The 24,799-nt window shown below is 38.7% G+C and overlaps 1 protein-coding gene across 1 annotated transcript in view; it reads right to left on the bottom strand.

The window, feature by feature from the left end:
* LOC117610864 (cytochrome P450 6a2-like) overlaps positions 1-24,799 on the bottom strand; it is a 174,257-nt gene that overhangs the window by 6,025 nt on the left and 143,433 nt on the right. Inside the window, exon 2 of the mRNA XM_076689392.1 lies at positions 1,893-2,272. Coding sequence (XP_076545507.1) covers positions 1,893-2,228 — 336 coding nt within the window. The 5' untranslated portion in view covers positions 2,229-2,272. The remainder of the gene's footprint in view (positions 1-1,892; positions 2,273-24,799) is intronic.

The following is a 24,799-nucleotide window of genomic DNA, read 5'->3' as shown; positions in this document are numbered from 1 at the left end:
GCATGTGAGGACAGAAACCTAAACGTTTATTTTAGAATAATAAAATAATTTTTAACAAAAAACACAACCGATGTTACGTGGCCGACGGCTTGGCAGCGCGCGTGGCTATCAGAGGCTTTCTGATTGGCGGCCGCGTAACTTATTTTATTATCAATACAACCCGAGCGGTAAGATTGTATTGTGGTAGGAACTGTCACAAGGTTTCACTGGGTTTAAAGGAGAATGCTAATGTGGGTTTGACACAGCAATGTATATATTCTACAATCTTGGTCTATTACAGATGTTGTTGTCGCGAATATAGGTGTATAATGTGATATATTACCTATTTCCACTATGCTCGGTGTTCACGCACTGGCAATGCGGGGGTGTTGTGTGTGGTTGATTGTAATGCCAAATAGAAACACGACTCGCGGATTCTATAAGGTGAATGTTGCTCGAAGGGGACTTCAACCCGATCTCACTAATAGTAACCAACTCACTACCGTACACGACGTGCTCGACACGAGATGAGCTCTGGTACTGCCCCCGATCGTTGATACGAACGGGTTTATATACTAATTAAGAAGGGTGGTCTGGTTACTATTCGAGTGATCAGGCTGGGTCCACCTGCCTCTGCGACAGTTTAGAGTGGTTGCATCTGCTATTTGATTACGGCGGACCCATTGCTTTCCCAAGTGTTTGGTTCTGCTATCGGTGGGCCTTCTGTTTATTACGAGAGTAAATGGTCGGTTTGCCCGAGAGTTTTCCTTTCCAGATGTTTAAGCTTATTTGAAAGGAGACACGTTTGATAAAAACGGTCTGTCTACGTGACACCGACTTCGAAATGCACTAAAAAGTATGAAATAATTTCTACTTCATTTATACAAATACCCAGCAGCTATTAATAAAACCTATTTACTCGTTAAATCGTATACTAAATACATTTCAACCTTTTCGGAGGCGGCGCAAAATTAATAATACCCGAATATACGATGATGCCAATAACGATTTGATAGGTTGCTGACGCCTGAACTAGGATCTTCCTAGTAGAAGAAAGTTTTTAATTTTGCGCCGCCTCCGAAAAGGTTGAAATGTATTTAGTATACGATTTAACGAGTAAATAGGTTTTATTAATAGCTGTTGGGTATTTGTATAAATGAAGTAGAAATTATTTCATACTTTTTAGTGCATTTCGAAGTCGGTTGTGTTTTTTGTTAAAAATTATTTTATTTCACACTTTTTAGTGGAACGAGCAGTATTTGTAGGATGCCGTAAGGTGGTTTACCTTTCTTATTGGTTAATTGCAATAACGATAGTTTTCAACGCTAACAAGTTCCATACATTTCTGCAAGTGGGGTTTCATCGCGATCTGCACATGCCTTGCAGAGTATACATATGTACATATATAGAAACAGTAGAGAATCGGCGACTGCATGCTGACTCATACACCGGTAGAGACATGTAGGCATACGTAGAAGTCATGTAGTAGTAACAATAGTTTTTCACGAATATCTCGGAAAAGTTGTTCAGAATCATACCCCCGACAACATATTAAAAAATCATTGAAATCGTCCAACCTTGAGATTAAAAACTTTATGTATTTTACAATAACAATGAAAAAATGAAAAATTTTTTTTTAATGGGACCAATCAGAAGACATACCCTACAAGATGCAAAAGGTTTCGTTCCGATTGGTCCATCCATCTCGGAGTAATCGGTGAACACACAAAAAAAACCAAAAAAAAAAACATACTGATCGAATTGAGTAACCTCCTCCTTTTCGAAGTCGGTTAAAAAATAAACAAAACTGTTCAATTTAAATTGCTATGTTGCAGAAAATATACAAAGTGTATTATAAAATTTTTGTTTTCAGATTATTTTATTCTGTGACTTAATAATACGATTTTTCATACCTTTTCATAGACCTTGAATCCGCGATCCGAAAATTTCGAGAAATCTTTGATAAGAACGTCTTTAATTAATTCTGGATCCTTCAGAAAGATAACAGGAGATCTTTGCACGAATAATCCAACCATTCGTTCGTCTTTATATTTCAGATAAATATCTTTGCTGAATTCTGGCATTGAAACGGTTGTGAACATAAGGTCCTTGGTATTACCAAAAAATGGCAAAGGCTTTGGTCCAACTACTCCCCGGTCCTTCCAATAATTAAAATTGACAGTGGAATAGTAATATAAGGCATAAAGTAATGCGGCGATACCGCACAAAATTTCGAAGTAGCCCAGCATTTTCGTTGATGATCAATGGCTACTTGTTAAATGGTAACGACCTCCTGGAAAATAATTTACACTGTTTAACATAAATATTGGAATTCCCTGTTATATTTGGATTCTTTGTAATAGATGAATTTATTGTATTCTTTGAACATAATGGGTAATAAAGTTTTAAAGAATTTATAACTACATAAATATGTATAAAGTTCATAATCCTTAATGATAATATAAATTAACTACACAAACTGCATAAATTTGAATTTATCTTTCAAAATTGTTAATGAAAAATGTTAAACTTCACAATGAAAATTGATTTGCTAATTTTTTTATTTATTTTCTTTTAATGTCTCTATTATTTCTTATTTGTAGTTTATCTTTTCATTATTTTTTCATAACTGTGATTTTGTTATTACTTTTTAACTGTCAAATTAGTACTAAATTTTTCTAATTATAATTATAAACTGAATGTAGGAAATACATATTATATTATGGAAACATTCTTCTGAATCATACAATTTTGCATGTTAGAATGTTAACTTGATATGTTTTCTATATTTGTTTTTAAGAAAACTTGCAATTTTTACAAGTTGAGCCAAGGATCCATCTTAGGGATGTTACGTCGCGAGCGAGAGAGAGACGGCGCGCGACGTACAAAATAAAAAAAACGAAAAACGGAAAACGAAAAACGAGAGTTTTACTATGTTTTATTATGTTGGCTGATACGCGGTTGAGAACGGTATTAGCGCTGCCACCAGTCCTAATCGCTCGAGACGATGTTAGATCCTTCGCGATTAGAACAATTAAAAGAGTTGATAGATTAATTAATAGTTAATTAAGAATTTAATCGGGTTCGTCAATGCTCTAGTCCCATACGGGCCCCTCGTGTGAATTTGTACGAAGATGGTAGGCGTGAAAATGAAGGGAAAGAAGTGGTTTGAAACGTAAATGAATTAAAACAGTTTAGGCGTAACAAAAATATAATCTCAAAAAGTAAACGTGACAATAAATGGTTGGTTAACAGAGAATGCGAGCTGTTTGAAATACAAGGGAAAATAAATGCATTGTTAAGAAAGGTTTAGATTATATGAAAGTGAGACTATTGATTATGGAATAATTAATGTTTGATTAAACGATTCGACGATTCGAGGATTCGAGCGACGATGTCGGATAAGGAATTAAACGCGAACAAAAAGAAAGAACGGTCCCAGAGGGTAAACTACCAGAATCACGGTTTCGTGGGGCCGCCTTCTTTTGTGTGAAATCGGAATTTTCCAAATATTTTAAATATTCGATACCTTATGTCTCTATTGTGAACGGAACGATCTAGAGGGAAACTTTCCAGAATACGCGGTTTCGTAGATCGCCCGTTTTGCCTCGCTACGTCCAGATTCGTCGTATTAGATAAAATGAAATGGACAACTTACCAGGAATCAAGATGAAATAATATCTAATAATGGTTTGATAAACGCTTTCTTTCGCTGGTATCGTTGAGAAATCTGGAAATCAAAGAGAAGATGAGGAAACTGCCACTGCACTACGCGTTCGCGATCGGCCTTTATTACGGTATTACGGAACGATTAATTACGAAACGAGCACAAAAGTATTATAAAGACGACGCGACGCGACGCGAAAGGAAAAAAAAAAACCAAAAAGAAAAGTAATTAATTCAGCGGACGGTTTAAAACGAAAGAGAAAAGGATAGTGATTGAAAAGTGTGAAATTTAACGTATTCGCAAGAGTCTTTAACGCGGAAAACGCGAACCGCAATCTCCCGGCATTCTGCCTTTTCCAAGGAATTTACCGGTCAGCTAATTTCTACGATTTTCACACGAAACTATTGCTCGACGCGAACACGGGCTCCCCGTCACGTACCTCACGATTTTTCGACGAAGAGTGATTTGCCTCAGTCAAGCGATCGTGCCTCAGGGTTCGACCCGCGATCGAGGGCCCAAAGTGGGGACATCATTTGGCAAATCGGGGTACGTGACGGAGGGGAAATCCCGCGCGTATTTGACTAGTTGGCCGCTCTTCCTAATTCCCTCATCCCTTCCTGGCTTTTCCTTCTACCTTCGTCTAAGGTTGTCCATTTCTTTCTACCCCTCTAACGCTACAACGGATTTCATGCGTCGCAATTCTAAAGTTCTGGAATATTCGAAATCTGCTACGACTTAATTTATTTGAATTTGCTAATTAAAGAGGCTTTTATCATGATATTTCCGGTATCGAAAGAGGTCTTCATTTTATTAAAAATATTTGGTTTACTAGTTTGAATGACCATTAGTTGAATATCGTTAATTATTATTCATACGTTAATTGTTCTGTTAATCTCGTTGTTTAGCGGTTTACGCGAGATGCAGCCGGTGTTTTATAATTGTCGACAAATTGCGGATACATGCGTGTCGCATTTAATTAACATTCATTCCGCGCTCATTAGTTATTAACATTCTGATTCGTATCTCGACGATTTACGTATATTCAAACGTTCTACGTTTAACGTTTAACGGCGATGTTTATAGACTCGGTCGACCTTTGTCTCGAACATTCGTGAACGATTTCAAACTACAGTGGTTGTCACGCAAACCCTCGCATTCCAATATCATTCAAACAGTTTCATTCCGTTAAATTCCAATTGTTCTGTTCCAAATTACATGCACTCCTCGTGGAAGGACCGGCTGACGCATGCTTTGGAGGTAGGATAGGTACTTCGTTGCGAAGTAAAACAAAAATCGTATTTCCCTTATTCCGCGCGGTTAAGCTGGGAAACTTCCAAGTGCGTCGCACTGCTTAACCGCGTGGCGAAAGATGTTGATAGTACCTCTCCTTAACCTTAGCGATTTCGAATTTCTATGTGTTTATTGCTACGCGGTTTCGACAAGGCAATCGTCCCAAGGAAGGTTAACTTCTTATTATTTGAAAAGGACTAATTATAGCCTCCTTTGTGTGCCTCGCCTGGGATTATCTCCAAGTGCTGCGCACCGACGAGGTACACAAATTCAGTATATTATACGATTAAACTATTCAACACTATCAAAAAGAAAATGAAAATAAATGTTAACCACGGTCGGATTATTGAAAATAATCTGGACGTAACAGGGAACCACTTGCTTTGCTTGGTTTTGCGACATAACTTTAATAATTTGAATTATTTTTTTACTCTTCTAATTTGTATTTTTAAATAGAATAATTAAACTATTTTTAAGGCCTTATAAATAATGAGCGTTTTTATCTTCTGTTTTCTATAAAAAAAGAGAATTATTATTAAGGATCAGTATTTAGTATCCATTTAGTATCTAGAACCTATTAAATTAGCATTGCATTATTCAAATGTGATAACTTTATTCTATTTTTCATACGTATCGATCACATATTGACTTTCAATCAGTATTATCATATCTTCTAGTGTTTACCACTGGCAATTGTGGAAGTATACGTAACTCTAATTTCATAGATGAATGATATAACATCGTTGTACTAACAACGCATTATAGAGGAAATAGACGTCTGGTTTCATTAGAAGCTTGAAATTTCAATTCTATCTATGTACATTTAAAAATATAAGTATATTTTTAACATAAATTTTATTTTCTTTATTTTAAAGTATTAGAAAACAATAGTCTCAATTTTTCAACCTAATTATAAGTGCAACTATAATTAAATAATTGTACAATTAGCTCAGATTAAAAAATATAGTAAAAAAATAATGCAAAAGTGTATTAATAAGTGTGTTAGTTATTTTTTACACGAATAACGAGTTGCACTAATTATTATAAGTACAACTCGTTATTCGAGTAAAAAGCAAACACAAAATCCACTAATACACTTATTGAAACACTTTTCTAATTGACTGAAACATATATCATATTAGCATATATGACATGCAAGAAAAATGACTTGCTTTTTATTCATTTTTTATATGAAACATAACTTTAGTAAAAGATTCATAGAATCTGTATAAAAACCATTGATCGACTGCAATTGATTGATTGCAATTTTTCTGCGACTGTTTTTGTTCCTTCAAAAATTAAATATTTATACTGTGTAAAAAGTGGTCGTAATTGTAAGAATAACGTATAAAGCAGCCTTATAATGTTTTGTAATTAATCATTTAATATGCAAAACGAACTATGTAATATGCAAAAATTAATAAGATAATTCTTTGACCTCGTTATCATTGTAAATGATTTACTGGTTTCTACGTATCGCATACAATTATTTTTTAAATGTTTATAAACAGTTATCTGAATGTCCTCATTTAACTTCATATCAGCAGAGATAGAAGGAAGATATAGGGGAAGCGAAGATAAAAGTAACAATTTGACATTGAACTACGATTACGCAAAAACTGTCACACTTACAACAAAAATGTTTATAGCAAAATCTTGCATAGTTATTTGACATTACAGAGTTACAGCAGTTTCGCTTTATAACAAGTAATATCCAAATTATTAATAAAAAGTGAAGACCAGGGAAAGGGTTGCAACTATCCTTGGTAGGTGATCGGTTGTAACACTGCATGGAATCGTAATCTATCTTTGCAAAACTAAAATATTTATTGATCTCAATTAAAATAGTAAATAAAGAAAGCTAAAATTTGTAGTAAAGTAATCGATATCACAATTGCAGAAAATGTGAGAAACGTTTTGGCTTCACGTGCCCAATCTTTATATTCAATACATTGCACCTGTTTTTCATATTGTTTGCTGATATTGTAGAATTTCATATAAACAAAAAAAAATAATATTCTTCATCTTCTTGGTTACTAGAAACGTTACAACCAACCCCGATTACCGACGTCACAATCGTCCACGACTATGCTTTTGGAAATTTTCACTAATGAAACGCTTAAAACTGTCAAGTAACGACCAGTATTACATTCAGAAGAGTCAAATCAAAAATTGAAAGAAATGATAAGCACTTACTTACCTAAGGAATATTCATATTACAATTTTAAACCGCAAAGAAAAAGTTACTCTATTATTGTTAGTACATATTTGTGTGTACTTTAATTGTAATTTCGCATTGTATATCCAAAATTTGTAATAATAGCTATAATAAATTTTGAGCTATCTACAATGTTACTTTTGTCCCCGCTTTCCTCTAATTAAATAGTGGACTATCCCTTTACCCCTAAAAATTTTAGAATTTCAAAGTTTCAAAATTCAAGAAATTTTAATTTGCTAAAGATTCTGCGCCACGTTAGAAAAAAAATTCTAGCCATGACAATGACTGAAATTAGTTTATTTTTCATACCTGTTAATATTTTTTTTTTTTTTTAAATTTGACTTTTATAATTCAATTTCCTTGACCGTACAAATTACAGTCTCGAAAATTGTCAATAAATCATTTTAAGTCTATTTTTATTATCTTACATGAGATTATTAATATTTTATCTTTTCATACACTGGAGCGTAGTACGTTATCGCAATATGTGTTCTTCGCACCAACAAACAGACGGAATATGAATATGTAGACGCGTAGAGAAGCAGATCGCGTGGGCAGCTAGCTGCGAGACGAGAGAGAGTGTGAGATCGCTAAATAAAAGAGAGAGATTTACGTTTACCATAGAACTGGTCGTAATTTATTTGCCCAAAACACGGAACATAACAAAGTATTATAAACAATCCATTAATATCCAGAAAAAATCGCATGTTTATATAGTTAAATGTACCCCCGGCGAATATGGAAATTTTACGCCTATGCCAGTGTTTCCCAAACTTTCGACATCTGTGTACCTCTTCCATAATTTTCGTAACGCTGAATACCCCTCGTTAAAAAAAGAAATTGCGTATACTTTAATAACAAAATATATTTATTTTTTCCTTTTTTAGTGTCTACATAAACAAAATAATAATAAAAAAATTCATAAAATTCATTCAGCGCGTACCCCCACCAAACTCTTCCCGTCCCCCAGGGGGATATAAGTCGCAAAATTGCAGTTGTTTCGTTTGAAATTTAACACCTCCTATATGGGACTTCTTTCATGCACTGTCATTCTCTCTAAGGATACCTATGGGGAAGGGCAAAAAGCCAGAACATTATTTTGTTTGAAGAAGCCCGATTTAATCACAAGTGTAAGGAAATATGGGATAATTGCGAACACTTAAGGGGGATTAAATAAAAAGTAATGAAATTTCATAGTTATGAAAACCAGTTTTGTTGTATTTCAAACATTGATTAGTAAAGGTTTATTAAGCTATCTGAGCCAAATCATCAGAATATAAAAAAATATATATGAAAATTTTTTGCTAATTATTTGCTATTTTTTGCCGTAAATAGTAATTTTTTTGCTCCAACCATTAAAAAGTTACAAATTCTTAGCCATTGTAAAAAATAGCATATAGTAAAATAAAACAAAAAATCAATAACACATACATTTTTTGCTATTTTTTTGCTATATTTTACATTGAAAAGTATTTCTTTTGCTCCAACTGTTACAAAGTTACAAAAGGTTAGATAACTTTATAAACTATTTTTAAATTACTTTGCAAACAGAAAATTTAAAACTCGAATATTTTAATAGCAAACTAGTTAACCCGTGCGATAAATTCGCATTCAAACATCAATTTTTAACTTTAATTTTTTTAAACAAATAACAGATTGTACAGTTCTAAATTAATAATTCGTCAGAAAATGAAAATTTACGGAAACAAAGTCGGTAATTTAGTTTTATTAGAAAAATTGAAATTCAACTTTGTTGTGCGCGCCTAACTCTGCTTCAAGTCATCCAATGAAACTGGTCAATAGCTCAAATGAAAGAGCTTAATTCATTGAGTGTTCTTAGACAAAAACGAACACCGTACCTCAATTAGAATCGGAGATAAGAAGCTTTGAGTGGAGAGAAATTCCAGAAAAATCACATTTGAATATAACTTAAGAGGGGCGAAAGGTACAGTGCACCGACGAGATGTTGCGGAGGCTAAGGCCGCGTTCAGACTATGCAACTTAGTTGTACAACTTTCCGTGCAACTTCGGGTCCGAATTTTTGTGTTTCTGGCCGTGCCTGTTCCAGATATGCCGCCCGGAACTGGAAATGGTTTTCTCTTGTAGAAATACCAACTTCCGTATTTTTTATCAGATCTAGGCGGAAGCGACGTCAATCGATTCCTTATGTTTTTACGATCAAAATGAAACCAAACGCGACATAAGTTGGACAATAATTAACCAAGTTACGTGAAAAATCTAAATGCATAGTTAAAAGCCAATTTCGTTAAAAGTAGTCCAATTTACGTGATATGAGGTATCATTTTAATTGGGAGTATCAGCAATCCATTGGTACCACTTTCATACAGATGCGATGAAAAATAAAGAATTTGATGTTTTGAAAAATTAATGCGGTCGGTCGGTTCGACCTTAGGCCGCCGAGCGCCTACCTGGGGCCTGTACCCGGTATGTCGTGCGAAAAAGAAAATGGTTGTTTTCTCTTGTCGCCTAGCATTTACCAGCAGCACAGAAAATTGCAAAGGAAAGGAAGGTGGGCTCTGCTGGTTATATTGTCATAGAGCCCACCCAGTTTTAAACGCAACCGCTGTCGGAAAGAGCGATCCTTTCGAATTTTAAAGTATGCCCTTAAATATTCCAAATATAGGTAAATCATTTTTTACTGACGGGGACGAAGGTAGTGGTGCTAGAAGGAAATGCAACTTGTTGAGGTGGTGTAATAATCATTTTAATCATACATACAGAGGCACACGCATCCTTCCATACAAATGCACATTCACTCTTTTAAAACTAATCATTAAAACTAATCATTAAAACCAACTATACAAACTACATATGTACAATTATTTACAAACAGTTTTTACATATCTTTTTACTGTAGGATTTATGGTGCCTGTGTAGTGTCATAGGTGGGAATGTGGTGAATTGGTTGGTAAGAATGTAATTGTATGGGTGGTAGAATGTATGGTGCGGGTTGTGTGGGCGGTAGAATGTATGTTGCATGTTGTGTGAGTGGTGGAGTGTTCTGTGAGGGTTGTGTGGGTGGTAGAATGTATGGTGCATGTTGTGTGAGTGATGGAGTGTTCTGTGAAGGTTGTGTGGGTGGTAGAATGTATGGTGCCGCGCTAGCAATATGTTTATACTTGTTCAAAATACTATTGATTTCCTCCTGACATTGCGTTGCTAGGTACGGGGGGAAGGCGCGCATCCGCTTAGCCGTAAAATGGCCGTATGCATCCCAATCGTCCTCCTCGGACCCGGGTGCGTGCAGCATTTCCGTTATCTGCTGCAATTGGTCCATTGCTCCGGTTAGTTATTCCATTTTCCTCCTTTTCCCGGGGTTGGAACTCCCGACAAAATCGGATTGCATCGGTGGCCTTTCCTCCGTCCAAGCCTCGCATGGATCTGCGCAGTCGGGTATTGGTAGGCCGGTAGAGCATCGCGATGCCGGTGATTGTATCGAATTTGGATGTGTCTGAAAGAGCGCGAGAACATTAACAGTTTTGCACACGAGTAGAGCACATAAGAACAAAATGTATACTACTGATTGCAACGGGATGCATTTAGAGGAATATAACACGGATGTAATGAATAAATGAACAGTAACTTACCAGCGTACTCTGCGATTCTCTCTTCCTTCGCGTAGGTCTCATGAATTCATCCATTATACTGATCCACAAGAGTCGCGGTCAGTAAACGTCTTCGGTCTCCGCGCCTGACCTCATGGAGGCCTCCACCTTTCTCATTTCATTATGGTATTGTGTTCGCAGGATTTTTATTTTATGTTTGATTTCCGCGGGACCCAGACCATCCTTCTCCATGTCGCGGATCAATAATTCGATTGCCCCCGACCGCATTTGATTGTTGCGATACGAGGGCGATGTGATATCCCACAGACACTTGTGCTGTTTGTACAGCTCGACGAACTTGACGGTTTCATTCTCGTTCCACTTCATTGTCGCTTCACACTCACTTCTAATACTAAACTACTACCACGAATCGTTTCCGTTTAAATAGCAATTTTTTCGAGGTACCTGCATCAGGGCGCGTTATAGTAGGGTAAAGGAGACAAGTAATGTACTGGGTTTGCCGAGAAATGAGAAAAAGTCAGGACAATTAATATTTCTCACTTCTTGTTCAGGCGGTCTGTCCCGCCCAGTCCCAACGTCGTTACTCACCCACCGTACCCATCGTACCCGCATTCCTTAGCCTCCGCAACATCTCATCGGTGCACTGTAGATGTATTCCAATGCTTTAAAAAAAAAATAATGCAAATCGGGCGGATAGAATTGCCGGACGAACTTGAAATGGAATTCATAAATTTTTTTAATATATGTATATAGATAATTTAGGAAACATTTTGACATGATAATGTACAAGTAAATAATTTTTTAAAGCACCTCACTCTTATATTACTTTGGGTGGTGTTCTTATCCATTTTTAGTCTTTTCGTGGCATCAAAACGTCTCCTGAATTATTTGCTGTCATAACATGTAAGCTCTTGAATTTTCTGCTTATAAAACAAATTTAAAAGACTAAATACCGATCAGCACCACTTAAACTAAATGAGTAAAATGCTTTAAAAATAATTAATTGCGCGTATAATTTTATATACATCCTTTTTGCATAAAATAGATTTTGTACCGTTTATTTTTTTATTAACTAAAAAATAAATATAAATTTTTTCAAATCTATTTCGTCAGAAATAAAATCGTAATCTAGATATTTTGCGAACAAATAATTTGCGAACCATTCTAATGTCATGACTATGTTCGCAATTAATTATTTTTAAAGCATCTTACCCATTTAGCTTAACTGGTGTTGATTGGTATTTAGTTTTTTAAACTTGTTTTATAAGCAGAAAATTCAAGAGCTTACATATTAGGACGGCAAATAATTCAGGAGACGTTTTGCTGTCACGAAAAGACATAAAAATGGATAAGAGCACCACCCAAACTATAAGAGTAAGGTGCTTTAAAAAATTATTTACTTGTACATTATCATGTCAAAATGTTCCCTGAATTATTTGTTATTAAAATATTCGAATTCTAAATTTTTTGTTTGCGAAATTATCTAACCGTTATCACTTTGTAACAGTTGGAGCAAAAGAAATACTTTTCAATGTAAAATATAACAAAAAATTTATGTGTTATTGAATTTTTGTTTTATTTTACTATATGCTATTTTTTACAATGGCTAGATGGCTTAATATTAAGCAAAAAAATTACTTTTTACGGCAAAAAATAGCAAATTAGCAAAAAATTTTCATATATGTTTTTTTATATTCTGATGATTTGGCTCAGATAGCTTAATAGACCTGATTAGTAATCTTTGAACTCAATCATATTTTTTTTTTAAATAACAATAATAAAGTGAAAATATGAATAACAAACAGAACCGTTTCCATTCGGATTTACGCCAACCCCTCTGAGGTAATTGCGAACAGTTCTTGGGACAAAACCTAACGACATGTGATAATTACGAGTTGCATCATTTGAAGCCTTATGAATTACAAACTTTGGTATGGGTCGCAAACAAATCCTTTGCTTGTACTTCCTTCACTTGTACAGTAAATTCCTAAGCAATTTTTCTCCAAGTTGTTATGGTAATGCCATAGAATGTTTTGCAGCTATTTAATAAACAGAGTGAGCCGAAAATCGTACTACAAACGGGCGTTTTCGAGAAAATCGAATTTAAAGTTTGTTCAACTTGTAAACGATTTACTAGTACAAGTACTGTAATAGTATGTATTAAAAAAGAATAAGGAACGGGTAATGGTCGATTTATATTATCCGTTCAGACACGGGCCGTTTCCGATCAGTTAGGTTCCGAAAAAAACGATGTATGTAGTATTGGTCGTCTTATATTTGAAACGGAATGCGTCTGAACCGATCCATCACGGTATATATAAACACTCGTATTCAATAACACGGAACAATATTTGTCGGAACCTAACTGATCGGAAACGGCCCGTGTCTGAACGGATAATATAAATCGACCTTAATCAGTAGAATCACTTTCTATTGTTTTATCCGCACAATCATCAATGTTTGTAAACACTGTTTCGGTCAGAAACAAGCACAGTAGTGGAATACACTACTACTACATACGCGTGTTGTAACCATCACGCATCGGATAAGATAAGAAGTGCCCGTTATAAATAAATCTCGCGCGACTCTACGTCCTTGGGCGTAGAGCACCGTTTACTAACAGGAATTTACGTTGAAACGCGGTGTGCGATACACGCGTGCTATTACGCTCGCCTTTAAAATCTAACGCATTATTTAACGGATACTGCGGTCGAATTCTTTGATTTAATAAATAGTTTTAACTAGAAACGATGCACCGACTGGCCTCCCTTTCTCTCATGTCTCGTTTTAGCAGCTTCATTAGTTTCGCGGATTCGTACTGACAATGAATCCGGTAGATGCATGAAATAGCTGCAGGTTGCACATGTACATATGTACATACAACAGAAGCAGCCTCGGAAGCGATGCTTCTTACGCCTGCGCGATTCGACTATGACATGATAGTGGGGTGGGGATTTTCGGGCCCCTACAATATGTGACGTATCGATAGCTTAATCGATCGGTTACACTACGTAACATTAATACCATGTATTTATCTCATAAGGTACTAGGTGAACAGTTTAATCTGGAAAATAAATCGATTGTAATCTGAATTCTAAATAATTATAGCGTACTGTACTAAAAATGGTTGTTATCGCTGTTAACGTGTTAGTAATAATTCATTTAATGCCTGCTTTACTAGATCTGATCTAATATGTAGGAAGTAATATCTGATACTAGATATCATTTAATATTTGAAATAAAATTTAAACTTGCTGTGTCATACCTATTATTAGCACAGTCACTCAAGTTTCAGCACAATTTTATATTTTTTTAAATTACATTTTACTTTGTAACGTGGTGACACCCGTGCCCCCCCCCCCGTTACAATCGCTGCGCTTTTCCCACTTTACACCTCCACCTCAAAACCACCCGTAACCCTTCCCTCACCTAACCCTTTCCCCCTGCTCACCGGTGGCGGGCCGATGGAGGCGACGGAAGACCTACAAGGAATACCCGCAGAAGGAGCTGCGAGGCCGGCGACAGACCCCTAACCCTTCCTCCAAGGAAGCGGAGCAACATGGGACTTCGAAGAAATAGACGAAGTTGCCCAACTGATGCAAAACGTCCACCCGGAGCCATCTGTCGCCGAGCCCGAAGACCTCAACCCACCCGTCATCGCGGGATATCCGCCAGCCCCATCGACCCCGAGCACCGGTGTATCGAAGATCGATAATCGATCTATCCCGTTGCCGGAAGAGGCCCCCTTCCTAGTCCCATCCCCTCCCCAAAACCATCCCGCGACGGTTTTGTCGTCGCAGCAGCGACGGCGAACCGTCAATTGAGCCTGAGGCTAAGCGTTAGAGAGTGCTGAGAGCGAGAATATAGAAATCTTGAGAAAAGCGATCAAGCGAGAGAGTGCGAGGAGATTCGGGGTGAATCCCTTATCGTAACTATTGTATTAGCGAGATCGAGGCAACGGCTATTTTCTCCGCCCGCGCATTGTTCGACATAGAGACGAGTCCCCCTTTTAATTTTCCAACCACAAAGTTTTCCTCATTCGCGTAACGTAGACGAACTTTCCTGCGAACCCCTCTTCCGACCCTAGAGATTTCCCTTCCCACACTAGTCCTCCTTGCGTGCTCCCCCGCGAAGTATTGTACGGACGTAAGTGCCCCGAGACCCATCCCCTGTAAGACACCCACAATCACCCCCCCTTTCCCTTTTTTTTTGATCTTAATCGCCACAGCGAGTGGCTGGCGCCCAGCGTTTGTGAGAGAGAGAGAGTAATGTAAAGTAAAGTCTGCGAAGAGAATCTGGTATAGAGTGAACCCCCGAAAAGGGTCACAAATTTGGCGCCCAACGTGGGGCCAGGAAAATAATAAAATAATAAAAAGTTCATAAACTCTCGCGTTTGAGAAAATTTCTTTGTGATTCCGCCGTTAAAGACCGAACATTCCCAAAATTACGACGCAGAAGATAACCGTTGCCGAGAGCCTCTTGTTGCCGTTTTTTTTTCAAGTGTCGACGGTCGAACGCGGCGTGGTGTTTGAAATCGGATCTTCGAACGTCCTAGAGAACAATAAACACTCCGTAACCGACACGTGCGCCGTTTTCGACCTAACCGTCCTATTGTTGAAATTTGCGAAACCGAATTACTATCTGTGCCGAAAATATATTTCTCTGGTGTGTCCTCCCAAATTTAAAAGTTATTGCTCGCGGTTTGCCGATATCGAGGGCCCGGTCGTGCCTTTGTCGACCGTGAGCACTCTATCGAGCCTCTATCGATTTTGGATTTTCTTTTTTTTTCAGTCCCCCCTTTTTTTTTATTATCGACCATCGCATACTGGGTTTTCCCGATTTTGCAATAAAGCCGGAAACTGTTGTATTGAATTGCTTGTTTTCTTCCCATCGCATTCCCTCTTTTCTTTCAGGATCCTTAAACTTTTTTGGTTTTCTCCCCCGTTTTTTTTATTATCGTCACTCCGCGGAGAATATCACCGAAGCCGCGAGTATGGATTCGGCCGAGGCCCGCCAGATGCGGGCGCATATCGGTGATTTACAAATTATAGAATTAATAAGATTGATGGACCACGCGCATTTAAATTTGTATGGTACTCTGGACGACCTTCGCGACCGCTATTTAAGGGCGGAGGTCCGTCGTGTCCATGGCCCGGACGCTGCGCCCTGGGACATGACGAACGACACTGCAGGTGAGAGTCTCCCGTTCACCCTTTCCTCGGCGTGGGTAGCCCCCTCCGTCGACGATCCTCCTCCCGAACCTTCCCCGGATTCCCCTCCAGACCCAGGTGACGAACCTGGCGAGGGAACCGATCCACCCACCTTTGGAATCTCCCCCGATTCTTTCCCCGAATTACCGCACACCTCCTATATCCCCAATCCCGCCACAATGGCCTCCACGGCCACCCCGGCGACCACTACCACCACTATCACCTCCATCTCCCATCCGATCCCGGCACAGACTCTGCTGATCGACCTTGACCAGTCCCCGAATAACGACCAACGGCGCGACCGGGTAGCGTTCGCGCCGGCGCCGGTCGAAGGACGCTCGAACCTTGCACCTCAAATCCCCTCCAACCCCCAAAACAACCCTTTTGATAATCCTCCCGCAATACAATCTCCCCAATTCCCGTCCCATGATCCCTTCTCCCGCTATTCAGATTCTTCCCATGCATATCGTCATGACCAAGGAGTTATCCCACCCTCCTTGAGTAGCACCCGCATCCCCTTCCGTGTCCCTGAGCCTCCAATTCCTCACTCGTCCCGGTGGTCTAACCATATTCCAGCCCCGAGCCAAGACACTCGAAATTTCACTTACTCCCTGCCGAACCCATCAAACTACCCGCCTGGCCCACTCCCTCTCCCTTGCCCGTCATTGCCACCCCCACCGCGCGTCCAAACCTCCCTATCCCGCACGAACCCCTTCCACCCCTCAGCCAGCGAGTCCCGGGGTCCCCGGCGAGGGGCGGGAGATTGTCGCGCTTCCGAGCTTTTCCGGAAGTGGCGGATCTCCTTCGCGGGCGATCCCGGGGAGGACGGAGAGGGGTTCCTCGAAACCCTGGCGGAGTATGCAAGCGGGAATGGGATCACGGAGGACGAGATGTTGAGAGTAATCCCTTTCGTCCTCACGGGTTCCGCGCGGGTTTGGGCGCGCGGGCAAGCCGGGTGTTGGACGACCTACGAGGAGTTTCTGGAAGATTTCCGCCTCCAATTCGTGCCGACAAACTATCAGGACCGGTTATGGTGGGACATAATCACGCGTACCCAGGGAGGACAAGAAACCCTGGCGGAGTACTTACGGAAATTACAAATGATGTTTGCTCGGGCCGAACCTCCCATTCCCGAGTGCGAGCGACTGGCCATCGCGAAACGGAACCTTCACCCCCGATACAAATACGTCGTCGATTTTCACCCTCCCCAATCCTTCCGAGACCTCCTTAAACTAGGTGCATGGGTAGACGAGGCCCAGAGGCACACTCGCGACTATCGGGAACCACCACTAGCGGAAACGTCACTTATCCCTGAATGCGGGTACGTACCACCGAAAGGTAATAAATCCAAGCTGGCGGCGGCGGCAGAGACCGTCCCGTCATCCTCGAACCGTCCTAAACCTCGCAATTCTCCTCCTAGACCTACAACCCCTCCCAACACACCCCCAAGAACCCGACGGCCGCTCCCTGGGCCACGGGCCCCTCCTACCGCGCCACAGCCGTCCCGAGGAAATCCTTATCTTTCTCAGGATTCCAATATACCCCGATCTTCCGCCCCATATCGTCCCCCCACACCTCCTCCTCCCCTTACGATTACAGAAATCCCCAGCTTGATGTCCCTTCCCATGGTCCCACCTCCAGCCGGATATCAAATCCCCACATCCACACAAACAGCGACCCCCAACCGCCCTACTTCCTATGCCCAAGCGACTTCCGGTCCCCGACAACCACTTCCTCGCAACGCAGCTCCACCCGACCAATCCTCTCCCCCCGGCCAATGTTGGAACTGTGGCCAAACGGGACACTGGTTTGGCTCTTGCCAACGGCCGAGGAGGAAATTCTGCTTCCGGTGCGGAACGTTCGACGTAATCGCACCGGAGTGCCCGAATTGCTTGTCGGGAAACGCACGCGGAGGTCGGCGGTAAGGGTCGACGCAACCTCCCCGAAACCACCGATCCACCATCCCGGATCCCGGGTGGGACATACACCAACATTCCTTCCAACCGCCCCTATCCCCACCCCAACGAAACCCCTCTCGGCAGAGTCCCGTACAGAACCCTACCCAGGCGATAATCGCATTTTCCTCCCCGTGCAACACGGGAAATACCTCTTCCAAGCCCTCCTAGATACAGGCGCAACCCATTCTTATGCAGGTCCCAGAATCGCTCAACTATTTGAATCCCACCTGACCCCCTCCCAAGCCTGTATGATCCTAGCCAACAACGTGACAGAGAGAATCCTCGGAGAAGTCACCGTCGCGATCCAGATCGATGACGAAATCCATAACCTCCCCCTCCGCGCAAGCGAGTCATTGGGGTATGAGGTCGTCCTGGGAATGGACTTTATCACTCGATTTGGAGTAACCATCGACGGAGATCTAAGGTCGTGGCGGACTCCGAATGGACCTTGTCACCCCTTTTACCCCGAATCCGTAACCCACCCCTTTCCCATGAATCCCGCCTGCGCAGGGCTCTCCGAAGCAAGTCCCGAGGAAATCTCGGGAGTTCGAACCCTGCTTGACCACCTCATTCCACCCCCATCCAGCACTTTAGGAACCACCCCTCTCATCACCCATTCCGTCGACGTTCAAGGTCACCCTCCTATAAAACAACGCCCTCGCCGTATGGCTCCCCGCGTTTTAGAGGCTGCACAAAAGGAAGTCGATTCCATGCTCCAGGCAGGCATAATTGAACCCTCCTCTAGCGCTTGGTGCAGCCGCCCTGTCCTAATCCCCAAACCCAATGGCTCCTATAGATTTTGCATAGACTACCGTGACGTTAACAAAGTCACCAAAAAAGACGCCTATCCCCTCCCTAGTATGGACCGTATCCTTGATAGCCTCCGAACCGCCCGTTATATCTCCAAGTTAGACCTCAGCCAAGCCTATTTCCAAGTTCCCCTTGACCCCTCCAGTAAAGAAATCACTGCTTTCGCAGTCCCCGGTAGAGGCCTTTTCCAATTTACCCGTATGCCCTACGGCCTCACCAACGCCCCCGCAACCTTCCAACGCATTATGGATAAGTTAATCACCCCCGATTGGGAGCCGCACATTTTCGCGTACTTAGACGACGTGGTAATCGCGACCGAAACGTACGAGGAACACTTAGAATGGCTCGCGAAAGTTTTAACCCGTTTGAGGGAAGCAAATTTAGAAATCAATCGCGAAAAGAGCGAATTTTGTTGTTCCGAGGTCCGATACCTCGGCTTTTTAATAAATAAGGACGGCATGATAGCCGATCCTGAGAAAATTGAGCCCTAGGCTAAGTAAGCAGACACATAGAGAAAACCGAGTGAATTCAGAGAGATAGATTGTGTGCGAGAGAGCGAGAGAAGTTGGGGTGAGTCCCTTATCGTAATTATTGTAATAGCGAGATCGAGGCAACGGCTATTTTCTCCGCCCGCGCATTGTTCGACGTAGAGACGAGTCCCCCTTTTGATTTTCCAACCACAGCTATTTCCTCATTCGCGTAACGTAGACGAACTTTCCTGCGAACCCCTCTTCCGACCCTAGAGATTTCCCTTCCCACAATAATCCTCCTTGCGTACTCCCCCGCGAAGTATTGTACGGACGTAAGTGCCCCGAGACCCATCCCCTGTAAGACACCCTCAATCACCCCCCTTTTCCCTTTTTGATCTTGATCGCCACAAGACGTGGCTGGCGCCCAGCGAATCATTGTAACACCGACTCATTGTATACGGAGTGAACCCCCGAAAAGGGTCACAACTTATAAAATAATTTTTAATTTTCTTGACAAGAAACAAAACACTCATTTTACAATAAAATTTAATGAACATTTTTACTATTATTTTTCTACAGAATTTCTGAAGCTTTCTTTGTTTATTATATCATTTCTAAATAATTTCAAATATTCAACATAGGATTTAAATTTGTAAATTAAGATAGAGAGAAAAACTACATACATATTTGGCAACACTATGTATTATAATTGAGTTGATAATTTCTTAAAATCGTTTATTTTTCACTTTAAAACAGTGTTGCTTATAATAAGATAATGTTATACTTTATTAAATGATACATTTGTCCAAACGTTGTATTATTATTATCAATTATTATCATCAATACTATCCATTTTCGATTAAAAAAATTATTTATTTAATTTCATCAAATTTTTTTATTTTTAATTAAATTTTAATTTAGTTTTATTAAAATGGACTTTTTATGTAATTAGATTTACAGTTAATAAAACCACTAATCCATTCAATATAATTCACTAAAATTATGATATTTTATAAAATTTTTTTTGAAAACTGTTATAACACATATCGATGTAATATCACAGACGAAACATAATAAGATTCAACATATTACATACAACAAGTATATTTCCAGGTGATTGTCACTCAACTCGAATCTCTTGATAATTTCACACAAGGCGTCCAAGTTACCGTAACATCTCCAGCGTGGCTTGAAAGCAACTAACTGTATGTATCATCATCCTTCTTCGCTTCTATCTAAATATGTACTCGCACAAACCAAAAACATTAGTCATCGTAGCTTGCAGAAGTGGTAATCACTGATGTACTTGATCAGGCACAATTACTGGGGTATGTGCAATATCAGGTCCCTACCTTATTAAAACGAGTTTCTCAGGAAACGGTAATTGTATTAAAACATTTTATCACGAGTTAACTCGTCAGAGTAATTGCAACCTTTCTGACATTTTTTGGAACCACTTTCCGAAATGAATTATTATCGATCCCTGGTGGAAATAAAAATCATTTAATACCCAGTAACTAGCCAGTCGACTAGGGTGCAATTCAGGACATTTCTGGGCATTTTAAATAATCAGTTTTTGAGTTCCAATGAAACGCTTTTTTCAATGATCTTACAACATTTAATGGTTTATAAATATAGAAATATAGAAATAGTAACATAGAAATATTTTTTGATCAAAATATTTACTCGTATAAAAAATTATATACATGAAAACTGGGTAGAAAATAGCTACATTATTTTGTTCACTATGAACATCTTGCTCACAATAACTTTCTATTCTATTGTGACAATCATTATTTTGTTCACCATTATCATTCTACACACATTTTTCTACTTTTTCACCAGAATCACTGTTAAGTTTTGGTCACCAAAAGATAGTTATTTTCCTTAGTTACTAAATAGTTGGCACTACCTACTTTCCCCCTCCCCTTTTTCAAACCGTGTGATAAACGTTCGTTATCCGCTGCGTAGATTATTCGTTAAACGATGAAAAAGAAAAACAGTTTATTTTGCGTTTATTAGATATGTATTTATTCAATGTTTTTATAATAAACCATTTAATAAATCTAAGAATCACTTTCACTGTCACAGTCTACAAATAAAAAATCTTCAGTTAAATCTAATTCCTGTAAAACTTTTAATTTTTTCATCACTTGTTTTTTATTACATAACCATGCTTACGCACGCGTTTAGCATTTTCCATTTTTAAATACTTATAAATGATTAATGATACAAATAAAGAATATATTGATTTTTTTCAGCAGATGAGTCGTAAAATGAACATGATAAACATGAACTAACTGCGAGAATAAATTCATCGCAAAGAAATTGCTGACCACTTAAAAATCAATAACTTTTTTAAATAAAAAAATCTACATGTAAATTTTTAAATAAAACTATTATATTTTAATAATTTATATGTAATTAAAAGATTTATGAATTTCAATTCCTAGAAGTTTTACTATACATACAGTATATTACATATTAACGTATCTGCTAGCCAATTTATGGTACTAATAATGGTCTTCATACTTATCATTTAATACGTTGTAAAAACATATCAGTTTTATTGCTTATCTATCAAAATCTTTTCTAATATAATTTAGTTTATGATAATAACTTTAATATTTATTTCTATTCAAATAATGGCTAATTGTTGGTATTTAATGCTACACCTTCCTAAAATGTTTATTCTCTGTCTGTAGCATTTTCTAGCCATCTTTCAACTACTATAATTAAAATTTCATTTTCCTATCAAGTGTTAAAAAATTGTCACCTCGTGAAATGTTCTACATTTTTGCCCACTACAGCAAGCTATAATTTAGTTTCGAACGCATTATTACTATTCTGATTATCGGCCGAAGTCATTGATTTTCGACCTTTTGACACGAATTTTATACCTTTGTAGTTCGTAGTAATATTAACAAATTTCAATGAAATTTTACTCTGTACATAACTATTATAATATAGAGTTTAAAAATGTGCCATACAAAATTGCATTATAGATTCAGATAAAAAATTTAAAAAATACAACTTTTACATTTTTTTGACAGTTAAAAAAAAAATGTTGGAACTAGCTCCCACTAACTTTTCCAAATAATTCAAATCATATGAACCAATATTAAAGAAGTTATGCTGTTTTGAAGAATATATGGGAGTTCTTACAATTAGACAGATATTCGATAATTGACGTACCTATTAGTGTTCCTAATCTCTCGATATTTTTCGCTTCTCGAGAAACGAGAAATTAGATTATATTTTACAAGAATTCTGAAGAACTTCAGAGAACTTACAAAAATATTGCACAATTTATAGGATAAGGTAATTGATAATATTTAAAAGCAACAAAACTTTAACCAAATGTACATTTCCGTCTAGTCTACATAGTGGAAATAAAGAAACAGCTATTAAATATAATTAATAAAGGACCCTGCACACACCCTTATAAAAATTGAATTTCGGTCGAATTGTCTGAAAGTTTCAGAAAAGTTGTGCTGATCAAAAGTCATAATCGACACGAAGTCCAAAAATGGCTAGGTTTTGAAATACGTATAGTTCAAAGTCGAAAAAATGGCTTTTTGAGACTAAACTGCTGTATAGGTTACGCAACGCCAATAAAGTATTATCATATATTAGTTTTATCTATTAATACGACAATCTGATTTACGTGAAACAAAACGGGCGATTTACGTGACCGTCGTCTTGGAAATATTCCACTAGATCGTTCCACATCGAATTCAGGTATTCAGTTATTATTATCGTCTTTTGTTCTGTTAATGTAATTTTCAATCCTTAAAACGAGGGGCGGCCTATGCGACCGTCTGGTCCTGGAAGTTTTCCTCTAGGTTTGTTCCCTCGTAATTATTCCAGTTTTCAAATCGCGAAAGAATTGCATTAAAATATAACTATCGCACTTCAAATTCAAGCACCTTATCGTCGTCCGAATCTAATGGTGCGTGTCCACTAGCAAGTAATTTGCGACATTTTTTGCGAGAGCGATTCTCGCGAGAAGTGTGTAGACACGTCCGAGATAACTGTCAGCAAGTTGAACTCGCTTGCGGCAATTGTTTGCAGTGTATACACCTACTTTCTTTATGGCGGACAGTAATCCACACTTTCCAACGGCCCGAAAGATTTACCGAGAGTTCAACAAAAATGTCAGAGAAAAATTTGTGGTCAAAAGAAGAAAGTTTTAAATTAATTTCGCGGTGGGAGCTTTTACCTGAGCTTTGGAATGTGAAAAGTAAATGTTGGATTATTTATAATGCGTCAGCTAGAAAGCAAAAATAAATTTAGTATATCTGAGAAACACTGCGTGCTTCAACGTTTTGTTTTCGGATCAGATGTCAACGGACCCATAAGCCTGGGACTGTTTATACCTGAGGGCCTGGGTAACAGGCTGAATGCAGTTTTGGTCTTTCTAGAATCTATAAGTGGGCAGCAGACTTTTAACTTTGTCCTTACGGGCTTTCTCGCCACTTCGTTTCAAAGCGTTATAGAGAGAAGACGTCCTTCCAATCCTTGAAATAAAGTCTAATTTTGTGTTGAAATATATTGCGTTTTTATTAGAATAAATCCCATAATCCAATAGGTTATGGGCCCAGTGAACAATTTAATTATTAACTTTGTGGTTTGAAAAGGTAACAGACTAATAATATAGTGTTTAAGAAACTATAGTGACTAAATATACTGATTAGTTTTTTTTTATTAAATAGTGTATAGATCTATATTTAGTGGCATTTCATTTTTTTTAAAATATTCGTGTGTTAGTTTAAAAAAAAAGACAAAAAAATGATGGAAAATTTAAAGGCAAAAAGAAACATTAAATCTTTCGATTGTGAGCGTTATAGTGTTTGGAAGCTGAGAGTGCGTGCTCTAATGATCGAACTAGACGTGATAAAGGTGATCGATGAAAAAGCTCCAGACATGTTGACCATCGAATGGATTAAAGCTCACAATGAGGGTCGCCAAAAATGTTATCGTGGAATACTTATCTGATTTCTTTCTCGGGTTCGCGAGTACAGGGAGTACCGCGAGGGAAATTTTTGAAAATTCGGACGCAATATATGAAAGGAAGAGTTTAGCAACTCAATTGGCGATAAGAAAAAAATGATTAAGTCTTAAATTGCAGGGTGATATATCTCTTGTGAAACATTTTACAGTCTTTGATGATCTGATCACTGAACTGTCGGCAGCAGGAGCGAAAATGGAAGAGACGGATAAAGTGTCACACCTTTTATTAACACTTCCAACGAACTATGATGGTGTTATAATTGCGATAGAAACTTTATCGGAAGATAATATAACATTGGCATTTGTAAAGACACGATTATTGGATCATGAGGTAAAATTAAGAGCGGAGTGCAGTTCAACGAGTGAAAAGGTGCTTCAAGCTCAGCAAGTTGTCACGTAGACAGACCGTTTTTATCAAACGTGTCTCCTTTCAAATAAGCTTAAACATCTGGAAAGGAAAACTCTCGGGCAAACCGACCATTTACTCTCGTAATAAACAGAAGGCCCACCGATAGCAGAACCAAACACTTAAGAAAGCAATGGGTCCGCCGTAATCAAATAGCAGATGCAACCACTCTAAACTGTCGCAGAGGCAGG

This window comes from Osmia lignaria, chromosome 8, assembly GCF_051020975.1.
Source record: "Osmia lignaria lignaria isolate PbOS001 chromosome 8, iyOsmLign1, whole genome shotgun sequence".
In the NCBI taxonomy this organism is placed as follows: Eukaryota; Metazoa; Arthropoda; class Insecta; order Hymenoptera; family Megachilidae; genus Osmia; species Osmia lignaria.
The sequence above is the reverse complement of the archived record's forward strand: the minus strand, read 5'-3'. Positions and strand labels throughout refer to the sequence as shown.